The following is an 18,190-nucleotide window of genomic DNA, read 5'->3' as shown; positions in this document are numbered from 1 at the left end:
CACATATTCTTACCAAGTCCACAAATAAGAAATGGTGGGAGATCTCCATGCATAACGAAATCCCTGGTTCTTGTGGTGCTCCACCCCAGAGGAGCTATTGTCAATCAGGTCATTCTTCCAAACTCTTCCAAGATTCACCATGGCCACCTTATTATCTTCTCTATGATTTCCTTGATTTTGTTAAAGTATATTGATCCAAAGTCCTCTGTAGCTCAAGCACTTGCAAACCAGAAAATGCCAGGAGTCACCTGCTGCTTTGCTGCGCTGGAAACGCTTTGTGTAAATCTAACCTGAAGCATATGGCAGGCGCACCACAAGCAGCAGAGATGTAAAATAATGCCAGACTGTCACTATGCAAGACTTGCAAAAATATTATTTGAAAATCATACATTTAAAAGGGGCTTTTGAGCAGTAAGCTTGCAAATCAAAGCAGCCTGCCATGAGATTTCTGGGGTGAGAGTGGGTTGTTTGGGGTTTGGAGTTTTTTCCTTTTCCTCTGGAGATACATTAAATAAAACCTCACTACTGACAAAATGATTTGCAGTTAGTTTTTCCAAGTTAAACCACAAACATGGCAGGCAAGGAAAAATTTGCCCTTTGTACAGGCCAGTGTCTTTCTGCAGTTTTGAGGGTATCTGCTTTCCTGCTTATCTGTTTGATGCATCTGCAGTAGAGTGCTTCAGAAGAAAGGAAAGAGATTCCTTTTAAAAGGCAAATAAAGTAGCTCACTTAAAACTAGTGGAAAAGTTCCTTCCAGCAGAAAGAATACTCGAGATTGGCTCTGGAGCAGCCTTGTAAACCCACTGTAATCTTTTAGACCCAGCCCCTTGTTTTGGTTGTTAAACCTTCAGCAGTGGCTCCTCCATTACACTGGTTTGCCAGCAACATGCAGGACCATTGTACTTGGGCTGCTGGCAGTGTCAGACCCATTTGTTTCCATGTTGCTTCTTTCAGCAAGGCAGCTCTGCAGTTGTGGCTTCTAGCTGCAGATGGGTCTTACTGTTTCCCATATGGGAATTAATTAACTGGTTTTGAAGTGACTTTCGGTGTACCTGCCATCTACAGATATATTGCATTAGCAGGTGATCTTAGTTGTTGCTGGATTTTCCACTCTGTTCTCAAACATTGCTGCTCTTCTGCCTTTGGTACCCATAAGTCTTTCTTTTCTAGCATGCATCAGGCCTGAAAACCTCCAAAAGAAATATTTGTATTTGAGATGTCTGGCAGAGAGGGCTTAGTGAGAAGAACAATACTTCTGTCAGATACCAGTAGTAATTCATTGTCCAGGAACAGGCATATGAAATAGCTGAATCTTTTTGTTGCCAGAAAAAACACCATCTGCTGCCCAGCCCAGAGTTCACTCAGCATAGGAAAGAGGCAAGTCCTGCAGCAAAGATAAGTTCATTAAGGAGCCTTACGCACAACTCAGCCCTCCTAATCCTGCATGGCTGTTACGAGAGGAGCCCTATCAACAGTAATTGATTCTTTATTCCTGTACTCTCCAAACAGGGAGATGTACTTGCAAATATTTAAATATCCACTGTTGAAATGAAGGGTCTTAAAGCTACTGAATTCTGAAACACAGTTTTAAAAACTTGCTTTCAAAGAAAGTCAGCTGCTCAGCTTCAGATAATAAAATGTATCTAGTTTGCTTGTAGGTAAGCAGGGGAGGTGAGAGTACTGACTATTCCCAGCCCCTGCAACTGTCAAAGGCTGAGCCTGCATCAGGGGGCTAGGGTGATTTGAAAATGGTCTGGCAGGAGAGAGGGTTGAGCAGTTCATTACTGGACAACCACTGCCATCAGGTGTGCAGATTCTCTTTTCGTTCATAGCAGGTGTGGTAACACATGCGAGTGAACAAGTGGGCGAGAAACAAATGCAATAAAGGCAAAAGAAAGATTAATGCATTAGAAGAACCTCTGTAAGTAAACTCTTCTTTTTTGTTAATTGAGAGTTTTTAAAAGCTGTTCTCCATATGTTTTCAGGTATTGAAGAAGGAAAAGAAAAGCCAAAATTGGACTGAAAAATAGAAGCAACATGGAGCATTGTTTATGGCTTCACAGAAGATTTCTCATCACCGACAGAGGTTGGCATGGAGAGGAATCTTTTGGAGAGGAGGAAGTTTAATAGGCAGTCTGCTCAGTACAATGATATTTGGGGGTTTTATATGGAGGGAAAATGATTTTAGCTAAGAATAGTAATAATGTTTCAACATCATTCGTATTTCTCCATTCTTGCATGTGACATGCACATATAAGATGTATATTTATCTCCATGGCACTCATGTGCATTCCTTGCATCAAATAAGTCATTAAATCATGAAGTCATTAAATCTTTTCACATCGAGCAAGAAGAACAATGAGTCCATCTGTATTTCTTGAGAAAAGCTTAACAAGATAGTTCTAATGTGGGGAAACAAAACAATATATATTTCAAAATACAATGTAAAAATACGGTAGAAGTTAATTGCATGAATGTATCCGAAGAAGAATTCAATCTGATGGAAATATTAATGTAACACCATGTAACAGCTGCCTTAAATCAGTGTTGTTAATTTTTTGAATCCAGTAAAATCTTATTTGCAGTGTTAGACTATCTGAATATGATGGGACTTTTCTTAAATAGGCCTAAATAAAGATCAGATTATCCCAGCATTTGTTTCTTCATGCTGATTCTTGAAATTCTGGATGGATTAGTGTCATTTGAATGATATATTTTCATGTTTTCCAGTGTCTACTGTAGAGAATAGTATTTCTACATGAGTATTTTTTTTTCTTGTTTTCCCAGTATAAGACCTGATCCTGCATTTTCAGGTTGTAAGTTCTCAGTAGATGGGCTGAGGCATTAGTGTTGTACCAGAGACAGCGTTTAAGCCTTGCTTCAGGAAGGCGTGTAAGCAAATGTTTGAACATATGCCTATTTGAGGAATTCAGGTGCAAAACAATAGCCATAGTTTAAAAGTTGACAGAATTCTATTTAATTATCCGACAATCAAGAAGGAACTCTAGCAGGCAGAAAGATTGTCTAGAGTCAAAATCAAGTGAATGGAAAATTGTCATCCAGAAATTACTTTTAAAAAAGGAACTTTAAGATCCAGATGTCTTGGTATTCTCAGCATGTTCATTCATTAGTGTATCTAGATGTATTTATTTTAACACATGCGGAGCGCTTCAGAGGTGGTTAGTGTTAGTGTATGATTTTTATTAAGGGATTTCTGCAGAGTTTTAGTGACTTAACCAGATTCTGCCGGTTTGCTCCAGCAGCGTGTTTCTGCTCCAGAACAGTTTGTGGGGAAACTGGTCTTACACAACTCGTGACATGCCTCCACAGTAACTCATTAAATGTATTTATGTATACGCTATCATAGGGTACAATGCACAAGTTCAACGATGTGCTTTTTGGTTGATTTCTTAAAAATATGAGGCTTCTGTGATCATACTGCCCTTGTGACTGTGTCTCATCTCTATAATTTTTAACCTGTTGATCAAGAGTTGCAAAGATTTCAAAGCTAGGCAAGTTGCTACAATGTTAATGGAAATAACATTAAGCCAGACAAAGAAGAAGGAGCTCCTCTGATGGTCCCACAGAGGGAGAGAGAGCACAGGACACACAAGAGTAGCAGAATTTGGAAGCAAATTAGCTGTAGCCATGGGGCCTTGTGTTAGACATATTACCTTCTGCTGGACCTGAGCTGTGCATCACATATGCACAGTAATGCTGCAACATGGTCACTTTAGCCACAGTTAACTAGGGCTTCATTGTGATAGGCGGTTGATATTGGAGGTGGTAACATATCTTTTATTTGCAACAGGCTTTCAAAACTCAGTAAGGAAAGAAAATGTGGAATCAGTTATGTTTAGTGACCTAGGAACTGCTTAAAGTCACTGCTTCTGAAAGCTGTGGTAGCGCGTGAAAGTACTGGTGGATAATGAATGTGCAAAGGAATCTGGCTGTACTTCCCAACATCAGCAGCAGCAATGACAGACATCACATTGTGGCAGATTATCAACTGCAGCTTAGGGTGAGAAAACCAAAGCACAAACCTTGTTGACTTGTTTGTCGTATGAAGAACTTGCATAACTCATGCTCTGCTGTTAAGTCTAGGACATTTTTGCAATTTTTTTATTTCACAGGGATTGTTTCCTTCACTGAATTCAGGAATTCATTCTGATGGAAAGAATGTGTTAAATAAAAGTAAGAAATGCCAGAATGCCGCACAGCTGTACACATTCTGCTAGAGCACACTCTGAACATCTCTGCTGTATTTATTGCACCACTGGATGTATGAGGCCTCAAAAACTGGCTGTTGATGGAAAGATTCCTCTCTCAGCAAGTTTTGCACCTGCTCAAGATAAGTTTTTCCTCTAATACAATGTCATTTTAGGTGATTTTGGAAATGTAGTAAGAATATAAAGGGAACAGGAGTGTGAGCGATCAGAATTGCATAGCTGAATCCATAGGTATGTGTCCAAGTGAAAAAAGACTCCCTTTCAGAGGTACAGCATAGGGGCACTTAAAATTGTAAGCCCTGATATCTGTGAACCTGTGAATATTAAGCACCTCAAAGATAATAGACTACCAAGCTTAGATCTCCATTAAGACCTTGAGGTTGGCAGTGTTAGCCAAAGGCAATATATGTGACACAAAATGCGGTGGGTTTCATTGGTCTGAGGAAATTTATAGTATTCCAAGATGATTTGAACTCAATTTGTCTTCTCATATCTCAGAAAGCTCTCCACCTCCTATGAGCTTTGAATCATCATATTTGAAGTAAAAAAACATTTTAGAGCATTAAATTCAGCCTGTGATGTATGAACCATGATATAAATAACTTAGGGACCTGTTACCCAGAGTGCGCTCTTCTAGACTGTGTACATTCCCTTTAGAATTACACAATCCATCAGTCTTAAGAAAGATGATGGATGAATGATGACTAAAGTAAAAGTCACTTGTAAGCTTGCCAAATTTCAACCACCGTGGCTGAAATTGTCCCTGAAAGGTATTTCTCTTGGGGGAACTATTTTTTTGGTGGAAGACTTTTTGACAGAACAAGTCATCTATTTTCAAGTGCAAGTCTGTGGAAAAAAAAGTCATGTCTGGAAAACTTTACTTTCTCTTGCTGTGGAGATGGGTCTTTGGAAGAATGATAGCATTGATGCAAGACAGTAACACTTCTGAATTTATGGGGAAAGTCTCTTGGGTTTTGTCCAAATTTTAGGAAAAATATGCCCGCACTTCCCTGAATGCACAGGTAATTCTCACAATTGTTTATCAGCTGTGGGAATAATCCATCTTGTGTCCCATCCCTAATCTGTTGACCTTCTCCAGGCCTGACTACCCAAGACACACACCAGAATAGGGATCCCGTCTTTGGTTCCCATGTTTTGTCAATACCCCCACAAAGCTGCTGCAGATAAAGCTGCCTAAACCAAAGGTGAAGGAAGCAAAGCTTTGATGAAACTGAGCAATGAAAATTGGTTGTAGGTGGATAAACTAAGTGAAAAAACTCTAGCCTTTCCCTTGAGGACTGCAGTAAAATGGAATTAGTAATGTTTGTTTGAGTATGTTGTAGATGTAATCATAAACCACTTAGAAAACACTGTGAAGGAACCATTAGTTTGGTTGTCAGAGAAGAATATAGCATGCAGTAAATAAGGCAGGCTGCCACACCTTGAACCACAAGGAGAAAACAAAATACAGTTTCATCATTCAGTGAGCACCATCCACCATGGGTTATGAATGAGGCATAGGAAAATATGTGTGATACTCTAATTAAAGGCAATATCATAATTCATGCTTACAAGGAGCCAAATTAAGGTTGAACAGACAGCCTTAATTCTGACATTACCTCCATCTTGAATGCCTGGCTTTGTAATCTTGACTTAGTATAGAACGCAAAAAAGTTTGGGCTTTTTTTTTAGGGCTAGTTAGAAAGTCTAGGCACAGAGTTGCCATAAATTTCACTACACCTGTATCCCCTGTTTGGCTTTTAAAAGCTCATCCTGACTTTCTGTATCCATTTAGCTACCCCAGAACATATATGCACAGTTCCCATAATACTGTGCTATAAAAATGTTACCATAATTTGCAAAATTTTGCCACAATTTCAAAACAAAATTAATTTAGTCTATGATTCAGTTTGTGTGTGATAAAACCATAGTTTGCTGTCCCTCTGTAGCAACAGTTGCCTTATTTTAAAGGAAAAATTACAAATATTTTCCCCAATTTTAAGTTGATTCTTTGCTTCTCTGCCCGCATGAATAATATTGGCTAAATTACCACCAGCTCATGTCAAAGCTGCTTGGAGACTGTGAGTAGACTGAAAAATGGGTAACCATTCTGCAAGCTCTCATGTGGCAGTTTGTAATGACGGTATATAAGGCATACGTTTCTTAGTTCACTTTTCCTATTGAATTTGCTATTCAAAGTGTATTCCAAATCCTAACCACAATTTGTTCTTCAGTTTTTATATAAAGATTAGTCAGTCTGCTCTGAAACACCCTTTGGTAGCCTTTGAAGACTCAGATACCATTGGACTGAACACTGAAAGGATTTAGAATCTAAAACTTGAGTTAAAGTACAGTTCTGAAGAGTTCTGAAGAGACCTTCAGCCTGAGGTTAGCATCACTGAGGTAGGTTTGGTGTTCCTGCCCTGGGAATAACAGAGCAAGCAGTAGAAGATGTGTAGGTAAGGTCACCTCTGAATGCATCCTTGGAGAAGTTATGCTACTAATCCTGTCTTTTAATGCTCCTGTGTTTCGTGTGAACAGGGGCAAATGCTGGTGACAGGCATTTTCCATCTGCAGCAGAATAAGAAAGCTCCTAATTGAACCGTAGGGCATAGTAGTCAAAGAGGTCATTTCTGCTAGCGTATCCCAGCAGCTCTGCTCTGCTCATGTGGTTCAAAGCTCCACATGCTGCTGTAGCCAGCTGCTTAAGCTGGGGTCACAGGTGTTGCAGTGAAGGAAAGAAAACTAGGAGTTTTCATATATATTTGGGCCGTCCTATTTTGCCTGGCAAGTAAAGAGATTATCTGTTTAAGAACACTGCTTGGGCACATGTAGAGCTCCAAGCACAGGCATACATGCTTTTCAGGGCAGGGGCTTTGCTGAATGAGGGGCAAGTGGACTTGCAAGTAGGATGCTTTCTGTAGTGCTTCTGATGACAAAATGAAAGAGCTTTTTGTGCTTAGGGTGAAAATAGGTCTTTTGAGCACAGTGGCTTCCTTGTATTATTAAGTCTAAGAAAAACAGAACTGTCCAATTTACAGACCATAAACATCAAATACATTTAATGCATTTTCTCCAAAATAAGCAATTTTATTTTTATCAAAAATGCACTCTGTTTTGTTCAAGTAGCAGATGGAAATCAATGGATTTTAATGTAACCCAGAAGAGCAAGTTGTAGTCTTAATCCCTTAAGTGCCCTTTTCTTGTTCAGACCGCAGCTGTAAAGGGATTTGAACCTCAGAACAGTAAATGCCAGTACAGAAATTTGAAAGGCAGGCCACAGACTTTGCGGCCCACCAGAGGAGGTATCTGCTGCTCCTTAGAGCTGTGTAAAACGAGACAGAAGTAAAGTAGCATTTTTCATGTAATTTGTATTGTAGCTACTCATGGTGTCCAAGTTCAGCATTTTATATATAGCTTGTGTATTAAAAAGTAAACATCTACCATTAGGCTGGAGAAGTATCTCCACAGTGTGCATTCTAAATATAGAGATTGCTATGGTACAGTCAGTACTAGGACATAATATCTCTATGCTTTTTTTAATATGCAGATAGTCCACACTGTGTGAATATTGTGTACATGAAAGTTAAATGCACACATGCACACAGATCTACATACACATATGATCTTCTGTAGAAACAAAGAACGACAGCCAGATGTTAAATGGCAGTTATTTGCTTAACATGGAAGGAAACCAGGCACTGTGAAAGGCATCATTCTTGACATGTAATTCCACTGTAACTCCAAACTGGCAGCTCCTTGTGCTCCCACTTTTCTCCTGGGAGTAAGGCTGGTGAGCTGCTGGCCATCCTGATTGTAGCAATAGGGATGATCTGCGGCTGCAGTGCTCTGTAGTACTTCATTCCTGGATGTCTGATTTTACAAACAGAAGAGTGCCTGGATAGCTTTATACATAGAATCATTTTAGCTTAGGTACTATGTAAAATAAAATAAATTATTCTTATGTAATAATGGCTCCCAATTTGGCTTCTTAAGTTTACACCTGACAGATGTAATGGGACAAAAGAGTGGGAGGTCATCCTTCTTCCTCTTCTGCTACTGGTATTAAGCTGCAAACCATTTTCTCTAGAGGTGGCTTAACAGAACAGGAGTGTTATTAGTCATAGAGTAGGAAGAGGCAATTAAGCACAGAATACTTAGGCAGCAAAAATTGTGATAATGGAGGACCTCAACTACCTGAATGTAGTCTGGCCAAGAGTCTCCATGGGACAAGTTAAAAAGAAGGATTTCCAAAGGGCCAACTTTGGCCTCTTCAATCAACTGCTAAGGGAAGTCTCATGGGAAAGGGTACTAGGCGGTAAAGGGGCTCAAGATAGTTGGTTAGCATTCAAGGACCGCTTCTTCCAAACTCAGGATCGGAGCGTCCCAATGAGTAGGAAATCAAGTAAGGGATCTAGGAGACCGGCGTGGTTAAACAAGGAGCTGGTGGGCAAACTCAAGTGGAAAAGGAGAATCTATGGATTATGGAAGGAGGGGCTGGCCGCTTGGGAGGAATATAGGACAGTTGTTAGAGGATGTAGGGAGGCAATTAGGACAGCTAAGGCCTCCTTGGAGCTTAATCTTGCTAGTCGGGTTAAGGACAATAGGAAGGGCTTCTTCAAATACATAGCAAATAAAACTAACACAAGAGGCAATATAGGCCCACTGCTGAACGAAGTGGGTGCCCTGGAGACAGAGGATATAAAGAAGGCAGAGGTGCTGAATGCCTTCTTTGCCTCTGTCTTTACTCCTGCAGACTCTCCCCGAGGGCCCCGGATTTCTTTAGCCCCAGAAGGAGTCAGGACAAAGGAGGAGTTTGCTTTGGTAGATGAGGATTGGGTTAGGGATCAGCTATGCAAACTGGACATCTGTAAATCGATGGGTCCAGATGGAATGCACCCACGGGTGCTGAGGGAGCTGGCGGAGGTCATTGCTAGGCCACTTTCCATCATCTTTGGTAAGTCGTGGGAAATGGGCGAGGTGCCTGAGGATTGGCGGATGGCAAAGGTCACACCAATCTATAAGAAGGGCAAGAAGGAGGACCCGGGTAATTATAGACCGGTCAGCCTTACCTCCATCCCTGGAAAGGTGATGGAACAACTTATTCTTGACTCCATCACTAGGCATATCAAGGATGAGGGGGTCATTAAGAACAGCCAACATGGTTTTATGAGGGGGAAGTCATGTATGACCAACCTTATAGCCTTCTATGAGGAAGTGACTAGGTGGAGGGATGATGGTAGAGCGGTAGATGTAGTTTTTCTTGATTTCAGTAAGGCATTTGATACTGTCTCCCACAGCATCCTCATAGATAAGCTAAGGAAGTGTGGGCTTGACGATCAAGTAGTGAGGTGGATCAAGAACTGGTTGAAAGGAAGAAGGCAGAGAGTTGTGGTCAATGGCGCAGAATCTAGCTGGAGGTCTGTGACTAGTGGAGTCCCTCAGGGGTCGGTGCTGGGACCGGTGCTGTTTAATATTTTCATCAATGACCTGGATGAGGGAACTGAGTGCACCCTCAGCAAGTTTGCTGATGACACAAAACTGGGAGGAGTGGCTGACACACCAGAGGACTGTGCTGCCATTCAGCGAGACCTGGACAGGCTGGAGAGTTGGGCGGGGAGAAACTTGATGAAATTTAACAAGGGCAAGCGTAGAGTCTTGCGTCTGGGGAAGAACAACCCCATGTACCAGTACAGGTTGGGGGGTGACCTGCTGGAAAGTAGCGAAGGGGAAAGGGACCTGGGGTTCCTGGTGGATAGGAGGATGACCATGAGCCAGCAATGTGCTCTTGTGGCCAAGAAGGCAAATGGCATCTTAGGGTGCATTAGAAAGGGAGTGGTTAGTAGGTCAAGAGAGGTTCTCCTCCCCCTCTACTCGGCCTTGGTGAGGCCGCATCTGGAATATTGCGTCCAGTTCTGGGCCCCTCTGTTCAAGAAGGACAGGGAATTGCTTGAAAGAGTCCAGCGCAGAGCCACAAAGATGATTAAGGGAGTGGAACATCTCCCTTATGAGGAGAGGCTGAGGGAGCTGGGTCTCTTTAGCTTGCAAAAGAGGAGACTGAGGGGTGACCTCATCAATGTTTACAAATATGTAAAGGGTAGGTGTCAGGATGATGGAGCTAGGCTTTTTTCAGTGATATCCAGTGATAGGACAAGGGGCAATGGGTGTAAACTGGAGCATAGGAAGTTCCACGTTAACATCAGGAAGAACTTCTTTACTGTAAGAGTGACAGAGCACTGGAACAGGTTGCCCAGGGGGGTCGTGGAGTCTCCTACACTGGAGATATTCAAGGCCCGCCTGGACAAGTTCCTGTGTGATGTACTGTAGGTTACCCTGCTCTTGCAGGGGGGTTGGACTAGATGATCTTTTGAGGTCCCTTCCAACCCTTGGGATTCTGTGATTCTGTGATTCTGTAATTTCTTGAATGTTTATTTCTTGGAATGAGCAGGAAGGGCTCTCAAATCTGGGTGAAACTCAGGAGCTCATTGGAGAACTGATCCCAGCTGAACCATTAAGCAATGCTGACTGAAGCATAATTGGACAGTTTGGACAGGAATGGGGAGTGAGGGGGAAAGATAAAAAGCTGGCACCGTCTGAAGGTGACTTGCTTCCAGTAGACCATTATACAAAGGAGCTCCTTTGGCACAGACAGTGGGAGCTTCTGCCATCCAACAGGAACACTTTGCAGTGAGCACTCCTGAGGCAGCGCTGGGGAGCTGTGTAAGAAAGAAGACCATGGGAAAATAAACTAACCTCATTATAAACACCACCACACTTAGGTGTAGCCCACAGCTAAGTGCATCTCCAGTCCAGAGAGAAGCACTCAGTCAAAGTGGGTTTTGGTCTCCCTCTGCCGAGGCCATAGAGTTACGCAGAATTTTGAGCCCATTCCTTGGAGAAGGAGCTACTGATGCCAAGCCTTGTGTAGAAATGGTGTCATCAGCATCCTGCAAGGGCATCACATAAAATCCCAGGTCTGAGGAAAAGACACATAGGCATGAGACAGTGTATTGTGATGCCTCTAATATCAGAACCGTTGGTAAGATAAGCATAGTTAGAGGCATATATAGAGAGTGGTATAATTATATTCCAACTGTTTCTGGTGTTACAGGGTTTTGGAAGGGAGCCACAATACTGGATAGGCAGTAAGCTTAGAAGGAGGCCCACTGGGTGACCTGTGATTAAATCAAGAGCACTTGTAAAGTCAAGTACCTGGCTGCCACTGCTGTCAGGGTTACAGAGGAGATTTTACTGCACGCTGTTGCAGCATCCTGTTTGTACTGGCCCACAGCTTAGCCCTGTGTGATGTGTGGTGCCTGTCCTTCACCAGGAAGTTCACATAGCGCAAACCATTCCAGGGGTTAGCCAGGCTTTGGCTGCAAATGTGTATTCTGCTTTGCTTGTGAACTAAGCTCCCTCACAGAGCAATACATATATTGGCATGTGTCATAGGTCTGGCTGGTGTGTGTGTGTCTGGAGATTTCAGACTAACTCAAAGCAAAAAACAAAAAAGGCAATAACAATAGAAAAAAGATGTAAGGTTTTGTTCAATAGACATTAATTATGCATGTACTGGAAGATTTCTAGTTCCTTTCAGTGCTTTAACTCGGAATATGGGTTCTGCTGGATATACTTAATTTTTTTAAACCCTCTACATTTTGCAATTTACACATTTGCATAGCGTAGGACTACTGTCAAGAACATATATCTGCAGATCTGGGGCATGAGCTGTTCTCATCATTTCAGTGGGATGGAGAAGAGAAAACAGTTCAAAGGAGGATGATGGGGGAAGGGAAGCATTTCCATATTTTTTTTTTTTAAGGCATCATAAAGACACACAGGCAAGTGTGTCAATCATGAGACATAGTTCTGTCTTTAATATTGTCAGGAATGCAAAAGTTCACAGAGCACATGTGTGAGGGTGCTGCGCTGCCTTGACTACATGATCTGCATGATACATGTCAGAAGTTGGGAATGTTGCTATGGCAATTCTTCCCTCTCCTGAATACTAAGTTGACGAAGAAGCCAGTCCACAATCAGGCAGGCTCACTTATGAACTTGCCTGCTTGGAGATGCTAAATACTATTTATAGTTTCTCTTAAAAGGAAACAACATTGATTTCTACTCTGGCCTCTTAAGGCCTCATGCCCTAGTCCTCCTGTATTCTCAAGGTTTCTGTGATGTGGAAGCTGCTGAAGGCAGAGATTTGACTGAATTTTGTGCTGAAGACTATTGGGGTTTTCCCTCAGTTTATGCAGTGTCCTTCAATTTGCAGCTTGCTAAAAAAGCAACAGACAGATGGGTCATTTGGCATTTCCAAAAGTTAGAAAGTTCTGAATCAAGCAATCCTTAAATCTTTACTGTCAATCTGCAGGGGAGGAGCCTGTTCCATTTACTTACTTTTCCCTGTGGAAGGACAGTGAGAAAGGGACTGGAAGCCTGTTGGTTCTCCCCACCCACTTTTTAGCTGGGTGACCCAGAGCCTGTCCTGTCCTGTCCTTGCTTGTACTATCAAGCCTTTCTTACTGTGCTGCATGGGTACTGTGATGGGAAAGTGATGCTTGTAATACTGGCTCTCCTAATTGTACCGTTGATTTCCCTCAGAAATACTATTCTGGTTTGCTTCCTGCTCTAAAAATCTGTATTGGCACTGCTTTGTGGAACTAGAGCAACTGGAAGCTCCATTGCAGAGGTGGCAATCTTCAGTAGATGCAGTGATTCCTGTATTATGGTGTTTTCCATTGTCCAGGTTGCTTCATATTTTCTAGTAGCAAGGTCTGATTTCAGTTATTTTCCTTTTACTTTCATTTTGTAGACTGGAATATTCCCCGCTAGGAAAATTCTACATTTGATTCAGGCTAAATACTGAGGGGAAATTTTCTAAGATGGCTCTGGCACTCCAGAAATTAGGATGAGGAAAAATAAACTGTACTGTCTAAATGAGAAAAAGTTCCTTCGAATTAGTTTGATCACATAGTTCTTATTTTGGGCTTTTTTTTTTTTTTTCTGGCTGTTTTTGGGGGGGTCAGGATGGATACTGCTCTGTGGAACTGTGCAGGGAGGGAGAATGCCAAAACCTCATCTGGTGTGCCGCAAATGAGACAGCACAGAAGAGAAAGGGGGGAATCTGAAGGTTGCCCTGCAGAACTGGATGCTCTGCTCACATGGGTGATTTTACCACTTCACAGTTGGCCAGTAACTTTTTTTATAGTTTGAAATGTTTATTTAGCACCTACCATGAGCTTTAACAGTACTAAAGCAAATGAGTTCTGCAAGATGAAATGAGCAAGGTGAAAGATAATATTGAAAATTATGGCAATCTATATACCAAATCACTCCAATACACACTTCAAACAGAGAATGTACACAGCGTATGGATTTATTTGATGCTTCAGTGTCCAGTCATAAAGTAACAAAGCCAACGGGATATAACAATCTGTCACGGGGAGAAACACGACCAAAACAGCAATAAAAGAGAAATTTTATGTCAAGTTTAATATGTGTGCCCAAATTCCAATAAGATCTACCCAGCTCTCTCAGGCAAGTCACAGGTTGGTGTAGATGAGGAGTCATCCCCAAATACAGGACATCTTTGGAAACTGCAGGAGCAAATGCTCTCTGGAGAAATGTGCTCTCCTGATGTACCATTCATTTGTTCTCTGTAGGAACAAGAAATAAATGGAAGAATTTCAAATTTAGGGCATAACTCTGGAGTGCATAATTTAGACTCCCCCCAAAATCTCATTTATTTTGTGTCTGGTTTCTGCTGTGCTCATCAAGACAGCATTGCTCAGTCCAGCTGGTCTGAGGTGATTGATACCCATCTGACTCGGAGGCAGAGCTTCAAATCACAGTGGCCAGTACAGAGACAGCAAAAGCTTGCACAGTGCAAAGGACATGGGAGTGAAAATCATTTACTTGTTTAGTGGGATTAACACAGAGAGGATGTTTATCAGTTTGCAAACACCCAGACCTAGGATTCTTGAACCACACTTGCTCTTCTTTCTTTTCCACCTGAGCTCATTTTGTTTCCAGAGATGTAAAGGACAACTCAAGAGGCCACCCCTGCTGTAGGTACTTTCCATGTTTCTGAGTGATCCAAGAAAAACAGCAAAGATAACTTTCATACAGTGTTCCACACCAGCTAGAAAAGATGATGGAACTGCAGCAGAAAATTTGCTGACAATTTTAGCCTAGAGCACAGCTCATCCTGCTGAAGGGGGACTGGCAGATGCTGCTTTCTGATGGGCAGAATTGCCATGCCTTTGGGTCGCAATGTTGTGCTGCAGCTTACTCAAAGCAGGTGTGGATGTCATGTCCAGAAAGACTGAAAAGCCTAGATTTCCCTGATCAAAGAGTGGCTTTTACCTCGTGCTGCCAAAACCTGTCTGCGACCACGAAGCATCATCTGGGACATGACCACGAGAGCTTCCTGGGCCACGGTGCTTGCAGGCTATCTGCCCCAAGTAACTGCAGCACAACCCCTTCACTTTCCCCACCGAAGCTGAGACTCACTTGCCCATCCCTGGAAGAGCTCAGCATTCACGGCTGTGAAAAACCACAAGAGCTGGAGTAAAATGAGGTTTATTCAGAAAGAGGGTGTGAATCCAATTAGGACAAAATAAAGAGTCTTCATGACACATTTCTTTCTCACCTCTGCAGAAGCTAATCTAGCTAATCCCTTTGTGTTGTAAGAGGAAAATAACAGATACCTTACAACTCCGCAGCTGGTATCGGAGGATGCAGGCAGCAAACACCAGCTGTCTGAGCCTCCAGCCCATCCAGCCCTGTGTTCATTACTGAGCCAGCAGCTGCCTCTGCTGCGTCGTCAAACTTTCTGCCATGGTGCCTACATGCAAACCTTGACTCAGGGCCACATCTCATTTTCTTATTCCCAAATAAGCATTCTGCCTTGTTGCTGTGATGTGAGTTTCCTAAATAAGAAGGTGTTCTGGGAAAGAGATCTTCCTGTGTGCTCTTGAGAGGAGACAGTAATTTCTTCCAGCAAGCATGGCATTCACACAGGCTGCACTGACATCCTGTGGCTCAATTTCAAGCACCAAGTGACAGCTTCACCCCTGTTGCCAGGCCCCTCCGCTCCCACCTCTGCTCCCTGCAGGTCACTGATGCCCCATCCAAACCCTCTGGGAGGGGAAGGGGCATCTCCCTTGTTGCTGGTTCTAGCACTGGCTCCTGCTCACCGTGCCAGGCTGGTGGACACAGGACCTGATCTCACCCCAGCTACCACTCGCTCAAACACTGATGGCCTGAGGAGCGAGTGACTCTCTGTCCTGTCCATGGCCCCCCAGCCTTTTCAGCATCCCCTGCATCACTGCCCATAGCAGCAGGGCTGGGTGAGGATGAGTCCCTGGAAACATTCAAGGCTAGGCTGGATGAGGTTCTGAGCAACCTGATATAGCTGAAGGTGTCCCTGCTCATTGTAGGAGGGTCATACTTGATGATCTTTGAAGGTGCCTTCCAATTCAAACTATTCCATGATCCTATGATTGCTGGAGGGAGTGTTGCTGGGAAGGCGGGGGCTTTTTTAAGGGAAAACTGATGGAAATCTCTCACACCTCCCAACATCTGCCTGCCGGGATGCCAGGTAGAGCCCGCGCAGCACTCTCTGCATGAGTTCAGAATGCCAAGCCTTGCCACAGAGCACCCAGGATGTGCAGTGAGCTGTGTCCCCCAGCCCAGGCTCAGACACTGCGAGAAATAACACCCAGCCCCATCAGAAGTCGAGTTTAATTTTACCTTCCCCTGGGGAACAGCGTTAATCTGTAACTTTTTAGGCATTACTCGACCAGCTGAATAACAGCTATTAGCTTTGGACTCTAGGCATTTTTATGAGATACTAGTTCCAGAGCTTGTGGTTTGGCATAGACAGCGTATTATTCACACACAAAACAACTGCATTAAAATAACATTAGGAATCTGGCTTAAACTGACAAAACCTAGGAAACTAAGAATTAAGGCTGCAAGTGTGTCCTTAACTCACCTACCGCGTGCCTGGTACAGCAGCTTGGGCAGTACATTGAACCTGCAGGCTGCAGCCCCTACTGCCTCCAGCTAAGCCATGCTCCCCTCCCCACCTCCAGGGAGAAAGTGCAGCTGCACCACGAGGTTTGGGACGTAAGTGCAGTGCAGCTCTTTTCTGTGCACCTCTTCATACAGAGCTGGATTTCCTCCCCTGGCACCAGCATCACCGTGGGCAGAGCAAAGCCTGCTAAGAAAGCAACTGCAGGCTGAGGAGGAGTTTGTCCTCTGTGTGGTCAGGGGTAAGACATGAGCTGGACAAGGAAATCCACATGGTGCCTCAGTTTGACCTGCCCTTGATTTGCTTTGATTGATCAAAGTACCACAGTCAGAGTGCAGTGCAGCCGGGGCAGTGACTGCTGGCTTATGCTGAGGACAGCACTCTGCTGCAGAGGCTGAATGGAGGCAACACCAGCCCTGAGAGAAGCAAACAGGCCTTTCTGAAGCCTGCTGGGGAAAAAGCCTTGGCCCAGAAAACACTTTCTAATGTTCACTTTGAGGATCACCTGTGTGAGGGAACTGAATCCAAGGAGTAATGCAGGGACACAGGTTGCATCACTGGAGCTGAGGGAGGCAGGGGAACTCATGGATGAGCTGTGCCCAAAGGCTTCCGTCTCACAAGGCCTTCGGTCAGAGAAAGCCACACTGCATGTCAAGAAATCTGTGTCATAGCATCCAGTAGCTGAAAAATGAAGGAGGGTCCCCAAAAAGGTGCAGTGGATCAAAAAGCAGCAGTGCTGGGGGCATTCCAAGTCCACACATCGGCTTTGCTCCTGTGCTTCTACCAAAGCCCTGCCTTTGGTCATGGGACACAAACATCGAAATGCTCATCTGACCACTGGCCTTCCAGAAGGTGTATCTGAGCTTTGGAAAAGGAGATCTCAGCTGCAGCATGTTTGCCACAAAACCAGCACCTTGCTGGTATCACAGCACATCCTCTGAGATCAGGCCCCTAGGAAGGACGAATCTGCCTGCTACTGGTGACAGAACAGCAGGGCTAGTTCTACGTTTTGGGTTGTGGTTCTTTTTCCTCTATGGTCCAGTATTTGAGTCCAGATTGCAGTAAAATCAGCTCCTCTAAAGGCATGTTTGAAAATGAGCTTCACTTCTGCCCTACCCGTTCCTTTTGTTTATGAGCTCTGCCATTTTGTAGGAAGTAACCCAAGATGTTCATCCATGAGGCATCTCTCAAGGATAAACCACTTTAAAGGAGAAAAAAAGGAAAGGCAGCGAAAAACCCAGAAGGTAAGAACCAGAAAAAAACCCAGCCCTGTTCAAATTTCAAGGTTGTCATGCTGCTCAGTAAAAAGGGATGCACCTTAACCATATTGGGTGTGATTTTTTCCCCTCAGCGAGGTGAGAAAACATTTGCTATTCCCATGTTGGAAGAAAAACAAATAGAATAATTATTTCCTTTCCCAGCAAAGGCAGATGCAGCTGAACTTAGCTCTGTGCTTTTTACTTGTGTGCCATAACCCAACACATGCCCTCGCTGGCTGACATTTGCAACAGACCACAAACACAGTACTACACCTGGCACCAAATTTGATTTTCAGGTCAGATTTGAGACGTTCTGGTGATAAGATGAAGAATGCTTGTTCTCTGGACATCCTGTCCCAGAAATGCTGTAGCAAAATTTACCATAGAATAATTCCTGTTTAATTCTTAGGAGGGCTCTGAATGAAAAATAAATGTTTCACTTGTCATGGAACCATTCTCCAAACATAACTTGTGACCCCAGCATCAGGCTTCTTTTAAGGTTGCTGAGTGTCTGCATGTCTCTTAAGGTACAGCCAGTGCCATGGGTACTCACTGCTTTTGAAAGATAGATACATCTGAAATTAGTGGGTATGCATGACACACGGTCTGTGCCCACAACATGCAAGTGATGACCATGTGTCATCCCAGTCCTCTGCTGTGAC

General features: G+C 43.4%; 1 protein-coding gene and 1 long non-coding RNA gene across 3 annotated transcripts in view; both read left to right on the top strand.

Moving 5' to 3' along the window:
• AIG1 (androgen induced 1) overlaps positions 1 to 2,651 on the top strand; it is a 125,888-nt gene extending 123,237 nt beyond the window's left edge. Inside the window, exon 6 of the mRNA XM_065680693.1 lies at positions 1,986 to 2,651. Coding sequence (XP_065536765.1) covers positions 1,986 to 2,023 — 38 coding nt within the window. The 3' untranslated portion in view covers positions 2,024 to 2,651. The remainder of the gene's footprint in view (positions 1 to 1,985) is intronic.
• A 1,464-nt stretch (positions 2,652 to 4,115) lies between these two features.
• The window catches only part of LOC136015158 (uncharacterized), a 36,305-nt gene continuing 22,230 nt past the window's right edge, over positions 4,116 to 18,190 (top strand). The window contains exons 1-2 of one of the 2 annotated variants that reach the window (XR_010613092.1): positions 4,116 to 6,632; positions 17,422 to 17,513. This is a non-coding gene — a long non-coding RNA (uncharacterized LOC136015158). The remainder of the gene's footprint in view (positions 6,633 to 17,421; positions 17,514 to 18,190) is intronic. The other variant, XR_010613093.1, reaches the window with a different exon arrangement.

This window comes from Lathamus discolor, chromosome 5, assembly GCF_037157495.1.
Source record: "Lathamus discolor isolate bLatDis1 chromosome 5, bLatDis1.hap1, whole genome shotgun sequence".
NCBI classification, from domain to species: Eukaryota; Metazoa; Chordata; class Aves; order Psittaciformes; family Psittacidae; genus Lathamus; species Lathamus discolor.
Note: the sequence above shows the minus strand (reverse complement) of the source record. Positions and strands in the feature narration are given on the sequence as shown.